Source organism: Natrix helvetica, assembly GCF_964273705.1.
Source record: "Natrix helvetica genome assembly, chromosome: Z".
NCBI classification, from domain to species: domain Eukaryota; kingdom Metazoa; phylum Chordata; class Lepidosauria; order Squamata; family Natricidae; genus Natrix; species Natrix helvetica.
The window spans coordinates 35076753-35094664 of NC_138554.1; the positions used below are offsets into that span (position 1 = coordinate 35076753).

General features: G+C 38.8%; 1 protein-coding gene across 1 annotated transcript in view; it reads left to right on the forward strand.

The window, feature by feature from the left end:
* The window catches only part of LOC309400930 (albumin-like), a 25858-nt gene extending 8641 nt beyond the window's left edge, over positions 1-17217 (forward strand). The window contains exons 6-15 of the mRNA XM_081969698.1: positions 152-249; positions 4993-5122; positions 6428-6642; positions 9047-9179; positions 10467-10564; positions 11160-11298; positions 12820-13043; positions 13433-13565; positions 16366-16422; positions 17046-17217. Coding sequence (XP_081825824.1) covers positions 152-249; positions 4993-5122; positions 6428-6642; positions 9047-9179; positions 10467-10564; positions 11160-11298; positions 12820-13043; positions 13433-13565; positions 16366-16413 — 1218 coding nt within the window. The 3' untranslated portion in view covers positions 16414-16422; positions 17046-17217. The remainder of the gene's footprint in view (positions 1-151; positions 250-4992; positions 5123-6427; positions 6643-9046; positions 9180-10466; positions 10565-11159; positions 11299-12819; positions 13044-13432; positions 13566-16365; positions 16423-17045) is intronic.
* The last annotated feature ends 695 nt before the right edge of the window (positions 17218-17912 follow it).

Below are 17912 nucleotides of genomic sequence, written 5' to 3' on the forward strand. Positions count from 1 at the left end.
AAGTCGATGATTTTCAAATGTTGCTCTAGTTGTTACATTTACATTATTTTGTCAAAATCATTCTATTTCTATTTGTTATCACTATTTTCTTATCTCTTTCTTCACAGACTGAGTAAAATCTTTTCTTCTTTTCTTCTTTGGTTTGTAACAGGCAACAGAAGCCACAAAGAAATTCAGAGAAATAATTGAGGAACAGGAATATACTTGTTTTAATCTGAAACATTATGGAAAAGAGGATTTACATGCATTGTAAGTCTACTTTATTTGGGATGTTGTAGAAAATGAACTCCTAGGAATGTGCATCAAATATGACTAAATTATGATTTCTATATGAAACAAATTAAATAATGTAATAGTGTGTGTGGATGACCTTGTGGGACAAGGGAAATAATTGCTGCCTAGGAAATAATCAGATGAGAGAAGTGGGAATTCCCAACAGCTTAACATTCAGAGGAAGAGTTTAAGAATGGCTCACCCTAATTGATCAGAGATTAAAAGCAGTGGCAGAAAGTTTGTACCTTCAGATTTGTAAAATTCTGTGTGTAGCCTTATAATGAAGAAGAATTGGCTTATCTAGACATGTTTCATGTCTGGTTTACCTGGAAGGGCTGGCAACCAGGATATTCAGAAGAGACTGTGGTACTGAAAACTGAAAATAAGTAGACAATGTGTCTATAATAATAGCTAAACCAATTTAGCCTTTATCCATGGAATATCTTAAAAGGAAAATAGGATAGAAACAATGGAGCCATTTAATTGATAGGAGAAAGTTTCAGTGATTATATTCGGTTTTTTATAATTCTCCAGGTTTTATTTACCCAGAGACTCAAGGCATGTCAAAATAGTATGAATAACATAGCCTGGGAGCAACAATTTTGTCTTTTGACCATTTAAAAAAGACTCATATATGTTTAATAGATTATTACTTTTTTATAATCAGCCCTTTTAGGTAGTTCAAATAACAACTACAAAGAAGCACAAACTTGCAACTTACAAATTCTATTTTTGAATAACAGAATCTTACCAGTCTGACAGGACTACTCCACTTCTTTATTTTTACCTTCAAGGAAACTGCAGATGACTCCTTCTGAGATGCTTCACACACCCCTTCTCTTTCTGTGGGCTGAGATAGTTGTCTAGGCTGCTGTCTCCCAAAATCATTTTAACATATCATTTATTTACTTTTTGAAATAAATAAAAGATCCCAAATAAGGAACCTAAATTAATAATGAGGGAGGGAGGGAGGGAAGGCAGGTAGGCAGGCAGGTAGGCAGGCAGGTAGGCAGGCAGGCAGGCAGGCAGGCAGGCACCTTCAGGAAAATTTACACATGAACACAAATATTGTATAAAATATTTTACAAAATACAATACAAATATTTTACAAAATACAAAAATCAGATGAGGAACACGTTGAAATAGGGAGGAAAATGGTAAGTGAGCACCTGTCTACCCTAGATGAGTTCAATCACCAGGACCTGATGGATTATACCCCAGGGTTCTGAAGGAACTGGGAGATGAGATCTCAGAACCACTGGACTATATCTTTCAGAGATCTTGGAGCACCGGGGAACTACCAGAGGACTGGAAAAGAGCTGATATGGTTCCCATCTTCAAAAAAAGAAAAAAAATAGATCCAGGAAACTATAGACCTATCAATCTGACCTCAATACCAGAAATTTATTTATTTATTTTATTTCTTGGATTTCTAAACCGCCCCCTCTCCCAAAAAGGGACTCGGGGCGGTGTACAGTCAGATAAAATGCAGATAAAATACATGAATAACAATATAAATAGTATAAAAACAATTAAATACTAAACATTTAGATGGAGGAGAAGAGACTATACAAGAAATAAATATGCTATGGAAACCCTAAAAAACATCCCCAATTAAAATACCCAAATCCAGTTAAAATATATCCCCGGGAGACAAAACTAAGAGGGTGCCAGGCCAGCTGATTGAAACAGGTGAGTTTTTAATTTTTGACGGAAGGAGCAGAGGTCGGTGGTGGTTCTGATGTCGGGGGGGAGGTCATTCCAGAGGGTTGGGCCCATCACAGAGAAGGACCTACTCCTAGGTGTCGCCCGCTGGCATTGCCTAGCGGACGGCACCAGGAGGAGTCCCTCCCTGTGTGAGCGGATTGGTCGTAGGGACGTGTGTGGTAGGATGCGATCCTGCAGATAACTAGGTCCTATGCCATGGAGCGCTTTAAAGATGGTAATCAATACCTTGAAACGCACCCGAAAGGCCACAGGTAGCCAGTGCAGCTCGCGCAGGAGGGGTGTTACGTGGGAGTATCGTGTACTCCCCATGATGACCCGCGCGGCTGCGTTCTGAACTAGCTGCAGTCTCCGGATGCATCCCAAGGGAAGCCCCATGTAGAGGGCATTGCAGTAGTCCAGGCGAGACGTCACCAGCGCATGAGTGACCGTGCGCAGGGCACTCCGGTCCAGTAGGGGACGCAATTGGCGCACCAGGCGGACCTGGTGGAATGCCCCCCTTGCCACGGCTGCCACATGGTCCTCCATTGACAGCCGGGCATCAAGGAGGACACCCAAATTGCACGCCCATTCCACAGGGGACAGTTGTTCGCCCCCTATGGCTAGCGAAGGTGTCAGCTGGCTTCAACCGAGGTGCCGGTAGCCACAGCCACTCAGTCTTGGAGGGGTTGAGTTTGAGTCTGTTGTCCCCCATCCAGACCCCGACGGCTTCCAAACACTGGGACATCACTTCGACAGCCTCGTTGGGGTGGTTTGGGGTTGAAATGTACAGCTGAGTATCATCAGCGTACAGGTGGTACTCAACCCCAAAACCACGGATGATCTCACCCAGAGGCTTCACATATGCGTTGAACAGGAGAGGCGAGAGGACCGACCCCTGTGGCACCCCACAAGTGTGTGGCCTCAGGGTCGACCTCTGCCCCCCTGTCAACACACATTGCTTCCGGTCGGAGAGGTAGGAGCCGAACCACCGCAAAACGGTGCCTCCGACTCCCATCCCCTCCAACCGGCGCAATAAGATACCATGGTTGATGGTATCAAAAGCCGCCGAGAGTTCTAATAGGACCAGGATAGAGGAACAACCCCTATCTCTGGCCCTCCAGAGATCATCGACCAACGCGACCAAGGCTGTCTCTGTGCTGTGCCCGGGTCGGAAGCCGGACTGGCGTGGGTCTAGATAATCGGATTCGTCCAGGTGTCGTGGAAACTGCTGCGCCACCACATTCTCAACAACCTTCGCCAAAAAGGGGAGGTTGGAGACTGGACGGTAATTAGCTAGCTCCATTGGGTCGAGCGAAGGCCTCTTGAGCAAGGGTCTCACCACCGCCTCTTTCAAGGCGGTTGGTAAGTATCCCTCACCCAATGAGGCATTCACCACGCCCAGAAGCCAGCCTCGTGTCACCTCCCAGGCTGCCAGTACCAGCCAGGAGGGACACGGGTCCATTGAACATGTAGTGGGCCGCAGCCGTCCACGCAACCTGTCGAAATCCTCGGGGGCAACAGAGTCAAACTCCTCCCAGAATGGTCTCTCAAGACTCGCTGTTGACGGCTGACGAAACGCTGTTGACGAAAGATTCTGGAAAAGATAATCAAGCAACGAATTAGCGAACACCTGGAAGCAAACAAAGTAGTACCCAAAAGCCAACATGGGTTTATCAAAAACAGATCATGCCAGACTAATCTTATTGTATTCTTTGATAAAGTGACAAAATTAGTGGACCAGAGGAATGCCGTCAATATAGTTTACTTAGACTTCAGTAAGGCATTTGATAAGGTAGACCATAACCTACTACTAGATAAAGTAGAAGAATGTGGGTTAGACAGCATCACCACCAGATGGATTTGTAACTGGCTGACCACCTGCACTCAATGTGTAGTCCTCAATGGAACTGCATCTACATGGAGGACATATGCAGTGGAGTACCCCAAGGCTCTGTTTTGGGCCCAGTACTCTTCAACATCTTCATCAATGATTTGGATGAGGGAATAAATGGGGAACTCATCAAATTTGCAGATGACACCAAGCTGGCAGGAATAGCCAACACTCCAGAAGATAGGCTTAGATACAGAAGGATCTTGAGAAACTTGAACATTGGGCACTATCTAATAACATTTAGGCAACAAAAATGAAATGCATAGGTACAGTATAGATGGTACCTTGCTCAACAGTAGTAACTATGAAAGGGATCTTGGAGTCCTAGTGGACAACCATTTAAATATGAGCCAGCAATGTGCAGCAGCTGCCAAAAAAGCCAACACAGTTGTAGGCTACATAAACAGAGGGATAGAATCAAGATCACATGAAATGTTAATATCACTTTATAATGCCTTGGTAAGGCAACACTTGGAATACTGCATTCAGTTTTGGTCGCCACGATGTAGAAAAGATGTGGAGACTCTAGAAAGAATGCAGAGAAGAGCAACAAAGATGATTAGAGGACTGGAGACTAAAACATATGAAAAACGATTGCAGGAACTCTGTATATCTAGTTTAATAGAAAGAAGGACTAGGGGAAACAAGATAGCAGTGTTCCAGTATCTCAGGGGTTGCCACAAAGAAGAGGGAGTCAAACTATTCTCCAAGGCACCTGAGGGTAGAACAAGAAGCAATGGAAACTAATCAAGGAGAGAAGCAACTTAGAACTGAGGAGAAATTTCCTGACAGTTAGAACAATTAATCAGTGGAACAGCTTGCCTCTAGAAGTTGTGAACGCCCCATTACTGGAAGTCTTTGGATAACCATTTGTCTGAAACAGTACAGGGTTTCCTGTCTAGGCAGGGGGTTGGACTAGAAGAGCTCCAAGATCCCTTCCAACTCTGCTATTGTATTGCCTTGTACTATAGTACCTTGTGCAATTATGGAGATGATCAGATTTTGAAATGGAAGATTACATGATTATATGATATTGCAATTGTTTGTGGAAATACAATGCAGAAATTATTTAGAAACTGCTTTGTAATAATCCTAATGCTTTTCTTTGCTTTTCTTTGTAGGAAATTTATTAAGACACATGAGAAGTTCATAAATGCTAATCAGGAAACTATATCCAATATTGTTGGCCATGTTGTGCACATCTATGAAGAAATCTGTAAAGGGGATTCCCTGGAGGCTTTACTTGATAGAGTAAGATGTACTTATGTCTGCTACTTCAAACCTAAAATATATAGATATGAAAAATCCTAGAAAGAGGCTCTTTTTGTTCACCTGATTGACTTTGTTAAGATGATTTCTTTTTTTTAACTGGACTTTCAAAGCACTGAAATCATGCTTTTGAGTAGATAAGACATTTGCTCAATGAACGTTTACTCAATGTAGTGTAGAAAGACAAGAAGTAGCTTCTTAAATTATCTGTCTCAACCCCAAGGATTTTTTTTTAAAAAATGATCTTCTTTTCCAGTATCATCTTTTGACATTTTCAAATTTCTCTGGGGATTTTTCAAATTAAATTTTCTAAATTCAAGAAAACGGAATTCAACACACATGTATGCAAACAGATATATTTTATTATTTTGCTTTCACAACTAATGTGATTGATAATGTAAATAGATAATATATGACATGCAGATTCAGGCACTCTTTAGGCAGTGAGGTTGGTTAGCTGATCTTGGGCAAGTCAACTGTTCTCGATCCCAAACCATCACAATATAACTCTTCATAAGTCAGCTTTTGTTTTGCTGTATGAAGTAGGCCAGCACGTTGTAAACAAGAAAGTCTACAACCAAGTAAGCAAAAAAAAAAAAAAAAGAGGAATGGGAAGAGAAGTAGGAGATAGCTGTGATCCCCCTTATACAACTACAGAGGGTCAGGTGATGAGATAAAATGAGCAGAATTTATTTAGATTTGTGTGGTTTAAAAAATCTTTGACACCCAGCCATAGGTGAACAGTTATGTAATTCCCAAAGACACATGCAAACAAATATGAACTATATTAACACTGTCTTCTTAAAAAGATCTAATAAATTTGATTACCTTTTGTATGTAAATGACTTATATAGAAGTTTCAGGAATGAACTCAAATCCTACCTTTTTGAATCTCTCTAGTGTTTTTACCTAGTCATTTTTTCTAGTAACATCAGCACAATACTTCTCTCTTTTATTTAGTTTCCTAAAATGAAAGAATAGAAAGGCTAGTTATTCTCTGCAGGATTGAACACTTGCAAATAAAAATAAATAAACATTGCAAATTGTGTAGAAAAGGTTTAGTTTAAGAATTATGTCACATTCTCTAAATATTTGAAATAGATTATATCTAATGTATTGTGTGGTTCACAGATTCAGTGACTTCAGCAAAATCTTTTGAAAACTTACTTGTTTGCCATTATTAATTTTATTTGTAAAGAAGCATTGAAAGGGTTTTGTAATAGTCCATAGTTCTTCCAACTATAACTTGCCTTTTTTCAAAGGATCAATTTCTCCCTCTTCTTACAGGCAGACCTGTCAAAATATGTCTGTCAGCACAAAGATGCTATATCTTCCACTGTTGGTGCTTGCTGTGAAAAGGATCTTGTGGAAAGACCACACTGCCTTTCTACTTTGGAAAATGATGCAAGATCTCCGGATCTGCCCCCACCATCTGGAGAAATCTTAAAAGAGACAGAAGCATGTAAATTGTATGCTGAACAAGGAGATGGACACTGGGATAGGTATGGCTTCAATATTTTTACACTATTTCACATTAAATAGATGGGGCTAGATTGTACAAAAATGGAAGAACATATAGTCTTCTGCTCTGAATGTATGCAAGAGATTCTACTCCAAGCTTAGATGCAATAAAGCAATGGGTATTGGAGAAGAGTATTGACAGTTTTCCCTAGGGTTGCCAGGTGTCCACTATTTGAGCAGACAGTCCGCTTTTTTTACATTATGTTCACTATTTTTTTTTCACAAATTAGTGGACTTTTTTTATTCAAAAGCTTTATGATGAAATGGTACGTAATCTAAAGCTGTACAGTCTAAGAGAATAAGGATAGGAGAATCGTGTTTTGTCTTTTTTTTCATGTTAGAATGAAACAAAGATCGAATATCCATTACTGTAGCAAATTTTTGATGATTCAGAAATTGTAAAAAAGATGCCTTGTGGAAGAACCAAATCATCAGCTATTGTCAATGAGGTTTTGTATCCATTTTCTATTGAGTTGGTTCTCAATGATCTTAAAACTGGAATTCCATTTTCTCTCTCTACTGACGCATCAAACAAGGGAAATTGCAAAATGTATCCCATTGTTGCACAATATTTTACTTGTGAAGAAGGACTGTGTGTGAAAATTTTAGACTTTTATTATTATTATTATTTATTATTTCTTAGATTTTTAGACCGCCCCCTCTCCCAAAAAGGGACTCGGGGCGGTGTACAGTCAATGCAAATAAAATACAGTCATAACAATAAAATACATTTAAAATACATTTAGAGGGGGAGATAGACTGTACAAGAAATAAATACCTAAAAACATCCCAATTAAAACCCCAAACCCAATTAAAATAAATCCCCGGGAGGTAAAACTAAGAAAGTGCCAGGCCAGCTGATTGAAATAGGTGAGTCTTTAACTTTTGACGGAAGGAACGGAGGTCGGTGGTAGTTCGAATGTCAGGGGGGAGGTCGTTCCAGAGGGTTGGGCCCATCACAGAGAAGGACCTACTCCTAGGTGTCACCCGCTGGCATTGCCTAGCGGACGGCACCAGGAGGAGCCCCTCCCTGTGTGAGCGGATAGGTCGCAGGGATGAATGTGGTAGGATGCGATCCTGCAGATAACTAGGTCCTGTGCCATGGAGCGCTTTAAAGATGGTGATCAATACCTTGAAATGCACCCGAAAGGCCACAGGTAGCCAGTGCAGCTCGCGCAGGAGAGGTGTTACGTGGGAGTAACGTGTACTCCCCATAATAACCCGCGCGGCTGCGTTCTGAACTAGCTGCAGTCTCCGGATGCGTCCCAAGGGAAGCCCCATGTAGAGGAGTCTTTTGAAGATTCTACATCAATAAAAAATCAGCTGTGTCGAGTTCTTAGTGATAACGAATTGGAAATAAATAATGTTTCAGCTTACTCAGCAGATAATGCATTGGTAAATTATGGAGTGAACAAATCTGTTTACCAAAAATTATTGCTGGAAAATGACAATATTGTAGCTGCTCATTGCAATAATCACATTTTACACAACAGCGCAAAAAATGCAGTAAAGCAGTTATCTTTTGATATCAAAAATGTAGTGCTGAAGGTTTTTGCCAAATTTTTGAATTCTGCGAAGAAACGAGAAGAGTTTTTTTATATTTTTTTACTACTTAAGACCCACCTCCCCGCTTGTGCGCTATTTTTTTGGAAGCAGACCTGGCAACCCTAGTTTTCCCAGTATTACTTCAAAACCTTAAAGCAATGGTCCCCAACCTCTCTGGCTTTGAGGATCGGTGGGGTGAGGAGAAGAGGGGATGGTTCCACCACTCACACAAATGGATCTTCATGTATGCGCATACTGCTCATGCAAGCTGGGCTGTGCCCATATTTGCCTGCTGCTTTTAAGGCCTAGTTCCAAACAGGCCATAGCCCAGTATTGGGCCAGGGCCAAGGAGGTTGAGGAGTTTCTTCTCAAAGAAGATAAAATTATTTGTATCTCATAAATTTATCTCAGCTCCTAAACTACCTTGTCCGGAAGTATTTAATTGCATTCCCTGCACTAAAACAGGATTCAGTTGCCAGTCCAGTTGGGATTTTTAGATTGAATGGAGAAAATTTCATTATCCTTTGCTTCAAGTAGTAAAATGTTCAGGCAGATGGAGGGCACAAAAGTAGGATGATCTAGAGATAACACATTGGAATTAAACAAGTTAATGATTCTCTCTAATGTAAGACAGAAATAAGAGGCAAAAAGAAAAGAAGGCAAATTAGTAATTAAATAGCAAAACAATCTAGCAAACTAAACCTGAAAGGGAGAAGCATGGATTCACAATTAATATTGGAAAAGATATGTGTTTGGGTAATTCCAACTAATACCAGATGAAACAAATTATCCTTTCTACAGCTAACAATGCTTTCTGATCCCATTTTTCTCCTGTTTTAGCTTTCTCTTTACATTAACAGCAAACCATCCTGAACTTTCTAATGTGATTGATATGGAAATTTTGCATAGATATAAAGTATTGCTGGCCAAATGCTGCGTACTAGAAGACAAAGTACGGTGTTTGCATCAAGGGGTGAGTTCCTTTGTCTCTGTTCAGGGCACATCCTGTTGATTCTCTGCCACCTAGTCCAGCCCACCCCAGCCCCATTGTAACACTATTAATAATTATTCAGAAACTGAAAGACAAATTATGAGTTGAGATGTTTCTTTATGAAATGTCATGTCTAGAATGGAAAATTTCAGCCTCAGCCAATGAGTATGGCTGGTGTTTTTTTTTTAATTATTTGTTTTTGCTTCGTTTGTTTTGCTATGTTTTGTATTGCTTGGAAAGATGGAACATTCATTACACCAGAAGTCATTACAATGTGTACTGGGTGGAGCAGCTCTTAAAAAATATTTGGAAATTATAACTGTTGTAAAGTATAATACCCAAATAGTTTTCTGGTAAATGCTTTTCTTGCTATATCACACGGGTGTTATATGTAATACCCACACTGGTTTCATTTGCAGGCCAAATTTCGGGTCTATTTAAAATGACCTGATTAAATTTTCATGTCAGTTTGTAATGTGTCTGTTGGATTGGGTAATGGAAAGGCACACTCAGGCTAAAGGCAACAACAGCTCTTTATTATAACAGAACAAATATGTGCAATCCAGCGAAGGTTGAGTCTGACAGCAGCCCTTTTATAGGGAGCTGTCAGACCCTTCGACCAATGAGATTAAACCTCTGTTCCCACCAGAACAGAGGACCTGGTGGAAACCATTATAACTGTAGCTAGTATCTAACAGTGTCTAATCTACAAAATGGGTTCAGATGATAGGAAAGGGAATATTTTTATACTATTAAACAATTATTTACTATAAATAAATTGTACTCTTTCTTTACTATAAATGATGTTGGGGCCCTTCTTCAGAATGGAATGAAGCATAAAGACATCTGTATGATACTTTTAAAAAGTGAATCACTCAGTATAGATTTATTCTAAAATTATAATTACCAATGAAGGTTTCTAAAGATTTCTGGATTATGAATAGAGGTAGCAGAAAAACAAATGTGGAAAGAAAAATTAGATATAAAAGGAATATATAACATTATCCAGAGTCACATTTGCATATTTAATTATTACAACAAATTATTTAACAAATCATGATCTTTCCATTCACATTTGCCTCTAACATGGGGAAAAGCCAAAGTTGCTAATACCATCTTCAACTGTCTTTAATATGCCTTGCCTTCTCCAGAGTAAGAATTGTTTACGTATTTCTGCAATATTCTCCCAGCATTATTTAATAATTTATATTGATTCTTGCGAGGTGTGCTTGTTATTGCAGATTTTTTTTAAAGTGTTTTCTTTTTCAGGAAGAACAACTCCAATTATATATTAATAAGATTCCTTTCACTGTGAAGAATGTTTGCGATAATTATAAAGAAATGGGAGCCTACTTCTTCCAAAATGCGTAAGTTTTTCTTTGAATGATAAATTTGTAAATTTTCGATAAGCAGAACCATTTGCAAAATTGCCTATATTTGGGGGGATGAAAGAAAATAAGATTCCACCAAATATTTAAAATATCTTTAGATTCTCTTGCATCTGTAGTGATTTTCAATCTTTTTATAGATGAATATTCAGGAAATTAATTTCTAAATGTTTCGCTGCCTATGAGTAGACTAGAGAATTCAGTTGTAACTATGAATCTACTTTTTATAATATTAAAACAATGTTTTCTAGGCATAAAATAATTTTAAAATGCACCAAAGGAATGTAATAAAATACCATAGAGCTTGTGGTCACATGTATAATCATTTAAATCAACATAAACGTTAATATTTACTCAAGTGCTTCTCTGATGTCCCAAAGAGAAGGCAATGTCTCAGATGTGTTTGCAGAGTCAGGATCTTTTGATTTTGTAGAAAGGGGAAGATTGTATAGATTTTACTAACACTCTCTAAATCAACCCTTAGCAGTTCTTTTTTTTACAGCATCCTTTAGTGATTTTACAAACTTGCCTTATTCAGCAGCATACAACCTTTCTAATTGGCCTTTTCTTCCAGATATTTGATCAAGTATAGTAAAAGTATACCACAGGTTCCAAATTCTAAACTGATTGAGCTCACCAGAAAAGTGGTAAAGATTGCTGAGAAATGCTGTAATTTAGATGGTGTTCAACAAGTCTCATGTGCTTTAGAAAATGTGAGTACTGTTTCTTCCATATATTCTGCTCCTGCTTCTATTCCATTTACTCCGTAAGTGACACACAGCTGTAAAATGTTTGTAGATTGTCTCAGTGGAAGGAAGGGCTATGTGCAGTGGTGGATTGCTGCTGGTTCACTTCGGATCAGCCGAACCAGTAGTAGCGGCAGTGGGAGGCTCCACCCACCCACCCACCCACCCAGATGCTTCTGCTCATGTGCAGAAGCTTCTGCTCATGTGCAGAAGCTTCTGCTCATGTGCAGAAGCTTCTGCACATGTGCAGAAGCATTGCATACATGACTGAATGTGGGAGTGTACCCGAACCGGTAGTAAAAAGATTAGCAAACCTCCTTTGCCTATGTGGACTTCCAAAGCTAAGTACTTCCCCTGGGCCAATATCCTCCACATTCTATCTTCAAATGAACTCAGGCACCGAGTATTCCACAAATATCTCAGCAAGCAAGCCTCATGTGCTTTAGAAAATGTGAGTACTGTTTCTTCCATATATTCTGCTCCTGCTTCTATTCCATTTACTCGGTAAGTGACACACAGATGTAAAATGTTTGTAGATTGTCTCAGTGGAAGGAAGGGCTATGTGCAGTGGTGGATTGCTGCTGGTTCACTTCGGATCAGCCGAACCAGTAGTAGCGGCAGTGGGAGGCTCCACCCACCCAGACGCTTCTGCTCATGTGCAGAAGCATTGCACACGTGATTGAATGTGGGAGTGTACCCGAACTGGTAGTAAAAAGATTAGCAAACTTCCTTTGCCTATGCGGACTTCCAAAGCTAAGTACTTCCCCTGGGCCAATATCCTCCACACTCTATCTTCAAATGAACTCAGGCACCGAGTATTCCACAAATATCTCAGCAAGCAACAAATTTCTATTAAAAGCTATAACACCATAAAACTGAACTGAAAACAAGAAAAAAATTTAATCAAATATAAAGGGATTAGTTACACATCTTTTATACAGTAATCTAATCCATATATAATCAAAATATTTTATGCCGTTATTTGAAGCCGTGTATTCTCAGTGGGCAAATAATAGTTTTCATTGTCAAAATTCTTTTTTAAATATTTAATTTATGAATAAAAGTTATATTGTAAATTTATAAACTGGAAACATTAAAATATCCTGCCAGCAAAAAATAAATCAATAGATAAAACCTTTCTGTAAAGCAATTTATTAAGCCAACTCAGTTGTTGTAATTTGGTTTCTTGTTATTATATTGGGATACATGGAGACAGATAGACAGACAGTTAGACAGACAGAAAGAATCAGCAGTTATCTATGGCACATCTCAATGAAATTTTTGTCCTGGGAAGGAAAGTGTGATTTTGAACATTCTGAGAAAACAGCTATTAATTTAGCCAGACCTGCTTTTGACTTTCCCTTCATGCAATCCTATTATCATCGAATAAAGGCTAATTCTTGAAATTTTATGTTCATAGCATATAGTAGTGATATCATGTAACTGAAGAAGTTCACTGGATTCTTCCCACCCTCTCTCTCCTCTCAGATAGATAAAGTGATAGGATCTGTATGTATATATCATGATGAACATTTCACAAACAAACAAGTTGCCGATTGCTGTGATTCCTCCTTTATCAGCCGTTGGGAATGTATCAGTAATTTAGGACCAGATCCATCCTATAACCCTCTTCCATTCAAACCTAAAGCACTGGATGCCCCTGAGAATTTGTGCTCACCTAATGAAGAGACAGTACAGGAAAATAAGCAAGGGTAAGGAAATAGTCATTTTAATCTAATATATTGTTACAGGTTTTACATCAAACAAGACATAATATTTTACATATCTGTAGTTCCTGAATGCATCTTATTGTATGCTAGGCATGAGTTTATTTATATATCTCCCATATCTTAGGATACCTTGCCTTCTCAAAATGTCTTTGGTGATTTATCTTGCAGCATTTGTTTTCATCCTCTTTTCATCTTTTCTTCTGCTAAAAAATTTCTAGTTTCATCACTGGGAGTTTACACAAAGAAAGTACATATTAAAAATGTGTATATATGCATGAACATATTACTCAATTTTGGGATTTAGAAAAGAGTGAAATTGTAGAAGGTCTTAGCTTCAACAGAGGATTTAATAGGTATTGTTTGTCTTGCAGTTTGCTAAGTGACTTGATAAAATCCAAACCTAATATCTCAGATGAAGAGCTTGCCGTTGCAATCCTAGCTTTCCGTGAACTTCAGACAGATTGCTGTGCAGCTGAAAACCAAAAGGAATGCTTTGACACAAAGGTATACCTTAAATAGGAGAATGGATGAGGAAAGTTTAATAAAGTGTTCTGGCTTATTGCTGCCTACAAATGTACATTTCCTTTCATCAAATAAGCTCCAGTTTGGTGCATTAAGCTATTACTCTTACAGCTTACAGTTGGCATGGCCATATGTAAAAGAGATAGGAATATATGTAAGGATTCCAGCCCTAATTTCCTGATTCTTTAATATGCAGAAAAATGTTTAATCTGATATTTTACATACATTCTCCTAGAATTCATTCAACCATTCATCCATTTATTATTAAGAACTCTGTAACATCCATATTGTGAAAAAGTGTAGCTTACCGTATTTTTCGCCCTATAAGACGCTCCGGAATATAGGACGCACCCAATTTTAAAGGAGGAAAATCTAGAAAAAAAAGATTCTGAACCAAATACTGTAGTAAAATATTTTATATCAACTGTATAAAGTTAACAGCAGTTTAAGAACAATTTTATGTCAACCATGTAACATATTAAGAACTATCTTTACTCTCATTAACAGTTAGTAAAGTCAGTAAACAGTGAATCTAGTGGTCTCATACCCCCTCATATCTCATCTGGTGCTCTCTAACCCAATATTTCATCTGGTGGTCTCTAACCCCCTCATATGCATCTGGTTTGAGTGAATGCTGCTGGAAAGGAGATTGTAAAAAGGAGATCGTTCCTCTTCCCTTGCCTTCCTCCCCCACCCCCCCACCCCAATCTCTCCGGATTCTCAGGAAGCAAAGCCTTTGAATCAAGCTTGATCGTGTCCCTTTCTAGGTTTTTAACTTCCCAATCTAGCGTTCTGAGAAAAGCTTTTGTAAAAAGGAGATGTTCCTCTTCCCTTGCCTTCCTCCCCCACCCCCACCCCCACCCCCAATCTCTCTGGATTCTCAGGAAGCAAAGCCTTTGAATCAAGCTTGATCGTGTCCCTTTCTAGGTTTTTAACTTCCCAATCTAGCGTTCTGAGAAAAGCTTTTGTAAAAAGGAGATCGTTCCTCTTCCCTTGCCTTCCTCCCCCACCCCCCCACCCCAATCTCTCCGGATTCTCAGGAAGCAAAGCCTTTGAATCAAGCTTGATCGTGTCCCTTTCTAGGTTTTTAACTTCCCAATCTAGCGTTCTGAGAAAAGCTTTTGTAAAAAGGAGATGTTCCTCTTCCCTTGCCTTCCTCCCCCACCCCCACCCCCACCCCCAATCTCTCTGGATTCTCAGGAAGCAAAGCCTTTGAATCAAGCTTGATCGTGTCCCTTTCTAGGTTTTTAACTTCCCAATCTAGCGTTCTGAGAAAAGCTTTTGTAAAAAGGAGATCGTTCCTCTTCCCTTGCCTTCCTCCCCCACCCCCACCCCCACTCCCAATCTCTCCGGATTCTCAGGAAGCAAAGCCTTTGAATCAAGCTTGATCGTGTCCCTTTCTAGGTTTTTAACTTCCCAATCTAGCGTTCTGAGAAAAGCTTTTGTAAAAAGGAGATCGTTCCTCTTCCCTTGCCTTCCTCCCCCCACCCACAATCTCTCCGGATTCTCAGGAGCCTTAAAGCAGCGCCTCCTTAAACCAAAGCCTCTGAGTAACTGGGAAAGAAAGGCGTGCTTTTCGGGCAGCAGTTTTCGGCAGGTTCCAAGCGTGGCTTTCTTTCCCAGTTACTTAGAGGCTTTGGTATACTCGGAGCTCACCCTCCTCCTCCTGCAAGCGAAAGGTGCCTCAGAGATTCGGGGGGGGCAGCTCAGGGGAGACAATGGCCATAACAACTTCACTCCCCAGCAATGTGAGGAGCCGCTGCCCCCGCCCCCGCCTAAGCCCTCCTGGGAGCCCAGCCGAGCGGGAGCTCTGAAAGCGAAACCTCTCTCCTTTCCAGCCATCACGATCTCTGCAACGCCCGCTTTGCCTGCCCCATTTTTAGATGACCCAGGTGGCTACATTCGGCTTACAAGACGCACTCAGATTTTTACCCTCTTTTTTGGAGTAAAAAAGTGCGTCTTATAGGGCGAAAAATACGGTATATTATGCTGGTTTATGGGATAGGAAGACTTTATTTCCATGTAATCCATTTTAGTGATGATTTTTAATTGATGCACAAACTGCATGCATATGAATGGAATGTAGCTATCAGAATCCAGTCTTTAGAGACATCTAAAATTTGATAGTAAAATGTAATTTCTCTATTAGAAGATAATTCTGCAGATCTGCAGCACAAAAAGAAAAACTGAAATTTTGTCACGTCTGTATTATGGCGTACACAAAGATATCTGTTATAAAAATTTGCCAGCATCTTCAAAGTAAATGAATTGTGTATTTCATTGCAAAAAAAAAGGTGCAGAACAAAAGTCCACATTATACTAGTTATGTCCTTTTCTGTCTTGGGTTTGGTAATACGAAGCCAGTTTGGTCTAGCGATTAAGGCACCAGAATAGAAACCACAAAATTATGAGTTCTAATCCTGCCTTAGGTATGAAAGCTATATGTTTGACTTTGGATCAGTTGTCCTCTTATCAGCCAACTCACAGGGTTTTTATTGTGGGAAAAATAGGAGGAAGAAGAATATTAGGTAAACAAGTTGTTTATAAAAACAATAAAATGTATGTGAGTGATTACACATCTTTTGTGTCTTCTTGTGTAATGAGAAACTGACAAATCTAAGAAGAATGCTCAAATGAATATGAACATGGAGGGTTTCAGTTGCAGAAGCAGCCTTCTGTGCATAATAATGTGTTAGGAAGAACACAATTAATTTATTCAACTGGGTGAAGATTTGTGCTATTTATTTTGTTCAGCAAAGCCTCATAAACTTTTTTTTTTCAGGGTCAAAAACTGGTTGAAAAGATCCAAAGTGGTCATATAATCGAGTAACTATCTTAGGTGAGCAAATATGGAGATATACTTTATACCTCAATATTTTGGTGATTTTATGCTGATGATGCTTGAATGGGATAGGAAGTGATCCTTGCATACCTATAAATATATATTTATTTATAAATAAGCTTCTATCCAATCATGATATTCCTTAGATTAATATAATATGACTCGTCAGTTTCTTCAAACAATTCCTTCCTTATTTTGAAATATCCACGGTGAATTAATTTAATTTCTATATTGTCAATTTTTTTTAGTTTAAACTAATATTTTCTCTTTGTGTTTATAACAGACCATGAAAAATGGGCATATTGAATTATCTATTTATCCAATTGCCGTGATTGATAATTTCTGCTTTGGAACAAATAGATTCTTATGCAGTGCCATGGTTATTTTAAGCTCCATTGACATTTACATTGTTGTCCCAAAAAATATTTTAATGTAAAACAATAGCAATGGCATTGCCACCAAAACATATTTCTTCCATAATTTCTCTCTCAAAATCTCCTTAATCATTTCCCCTAATACTTGACAACTGAGTTTAAATATTTTATATGTGTATATAAATTATATGTGTATATATTTTATGGCACTAGAAATAACAGATTGATTCTATTCTTTTTTTGTAGCTTCCACAATTGAAGAATGCTGCAGATAAAGAATCCAAATATCCCCAAGCATCCTTGGTTGCTGCTTTCGTGTCAGCCTTCTAATGCCAATTTGATTCTTGGCGAAAGAATTATTTCTTATGAGAGTGTGACTATCTTTAAAATGAAAATGAATAAATGCTTTAAAAGGAAAGTTTGGGTGATTAATTAATGCTAAAAAGATATGGCATCAACATGACTGTGATTATTTGTTTCCATGTATGAATGAGTGAGTGTGTGTGTGTGTGTGAGAGAGAGAGAGAGAGAGGGAGAGAGAGGGGGAGAGAGAGAGAGAGAGAGAGAGAGAGAGAGAGAGAGAGAGAGAGAGAGAGAGAGAGAGAGAGAGAGAGAGAGAGAGAGAATATGAAAAAGAGAGAATGAAGAGAATGAATTTCTGGGTGCATTGAGAGGATTCAATAACCAACACATCAAAATTCAAGTAATAGTTTCTGCTCATTGTTACCTAATGTTTATTCTGGTCATTTAGTGTCTCCTTCTTCCTAAAAGAGGCTGTGTGGGTGTTTGTTATACATATATATTATGCATATATACATTTCTTTAATATCAGAAATGTTTTATGTGGTAGAGACATAACATTTTTTTCATAGTTATGTTTATTTTTTATATATAAAATCAACCAAATATACATGTTTCAACAATCGTAATTGTATGTGTTTATGTATATGTATGTGTGTGACCACAATTAAGCTTTTGGCTTTTCTACAAACAAAAACATATCCTGATAATTTCACCGAGAACTCCCAGTAGCTTTATTGGCCAGAATGTGGAAATACTTTGTCAAAACCTTTGGACAATTTAGTTATCTGTATCATGAAAATCCTTTTAAAT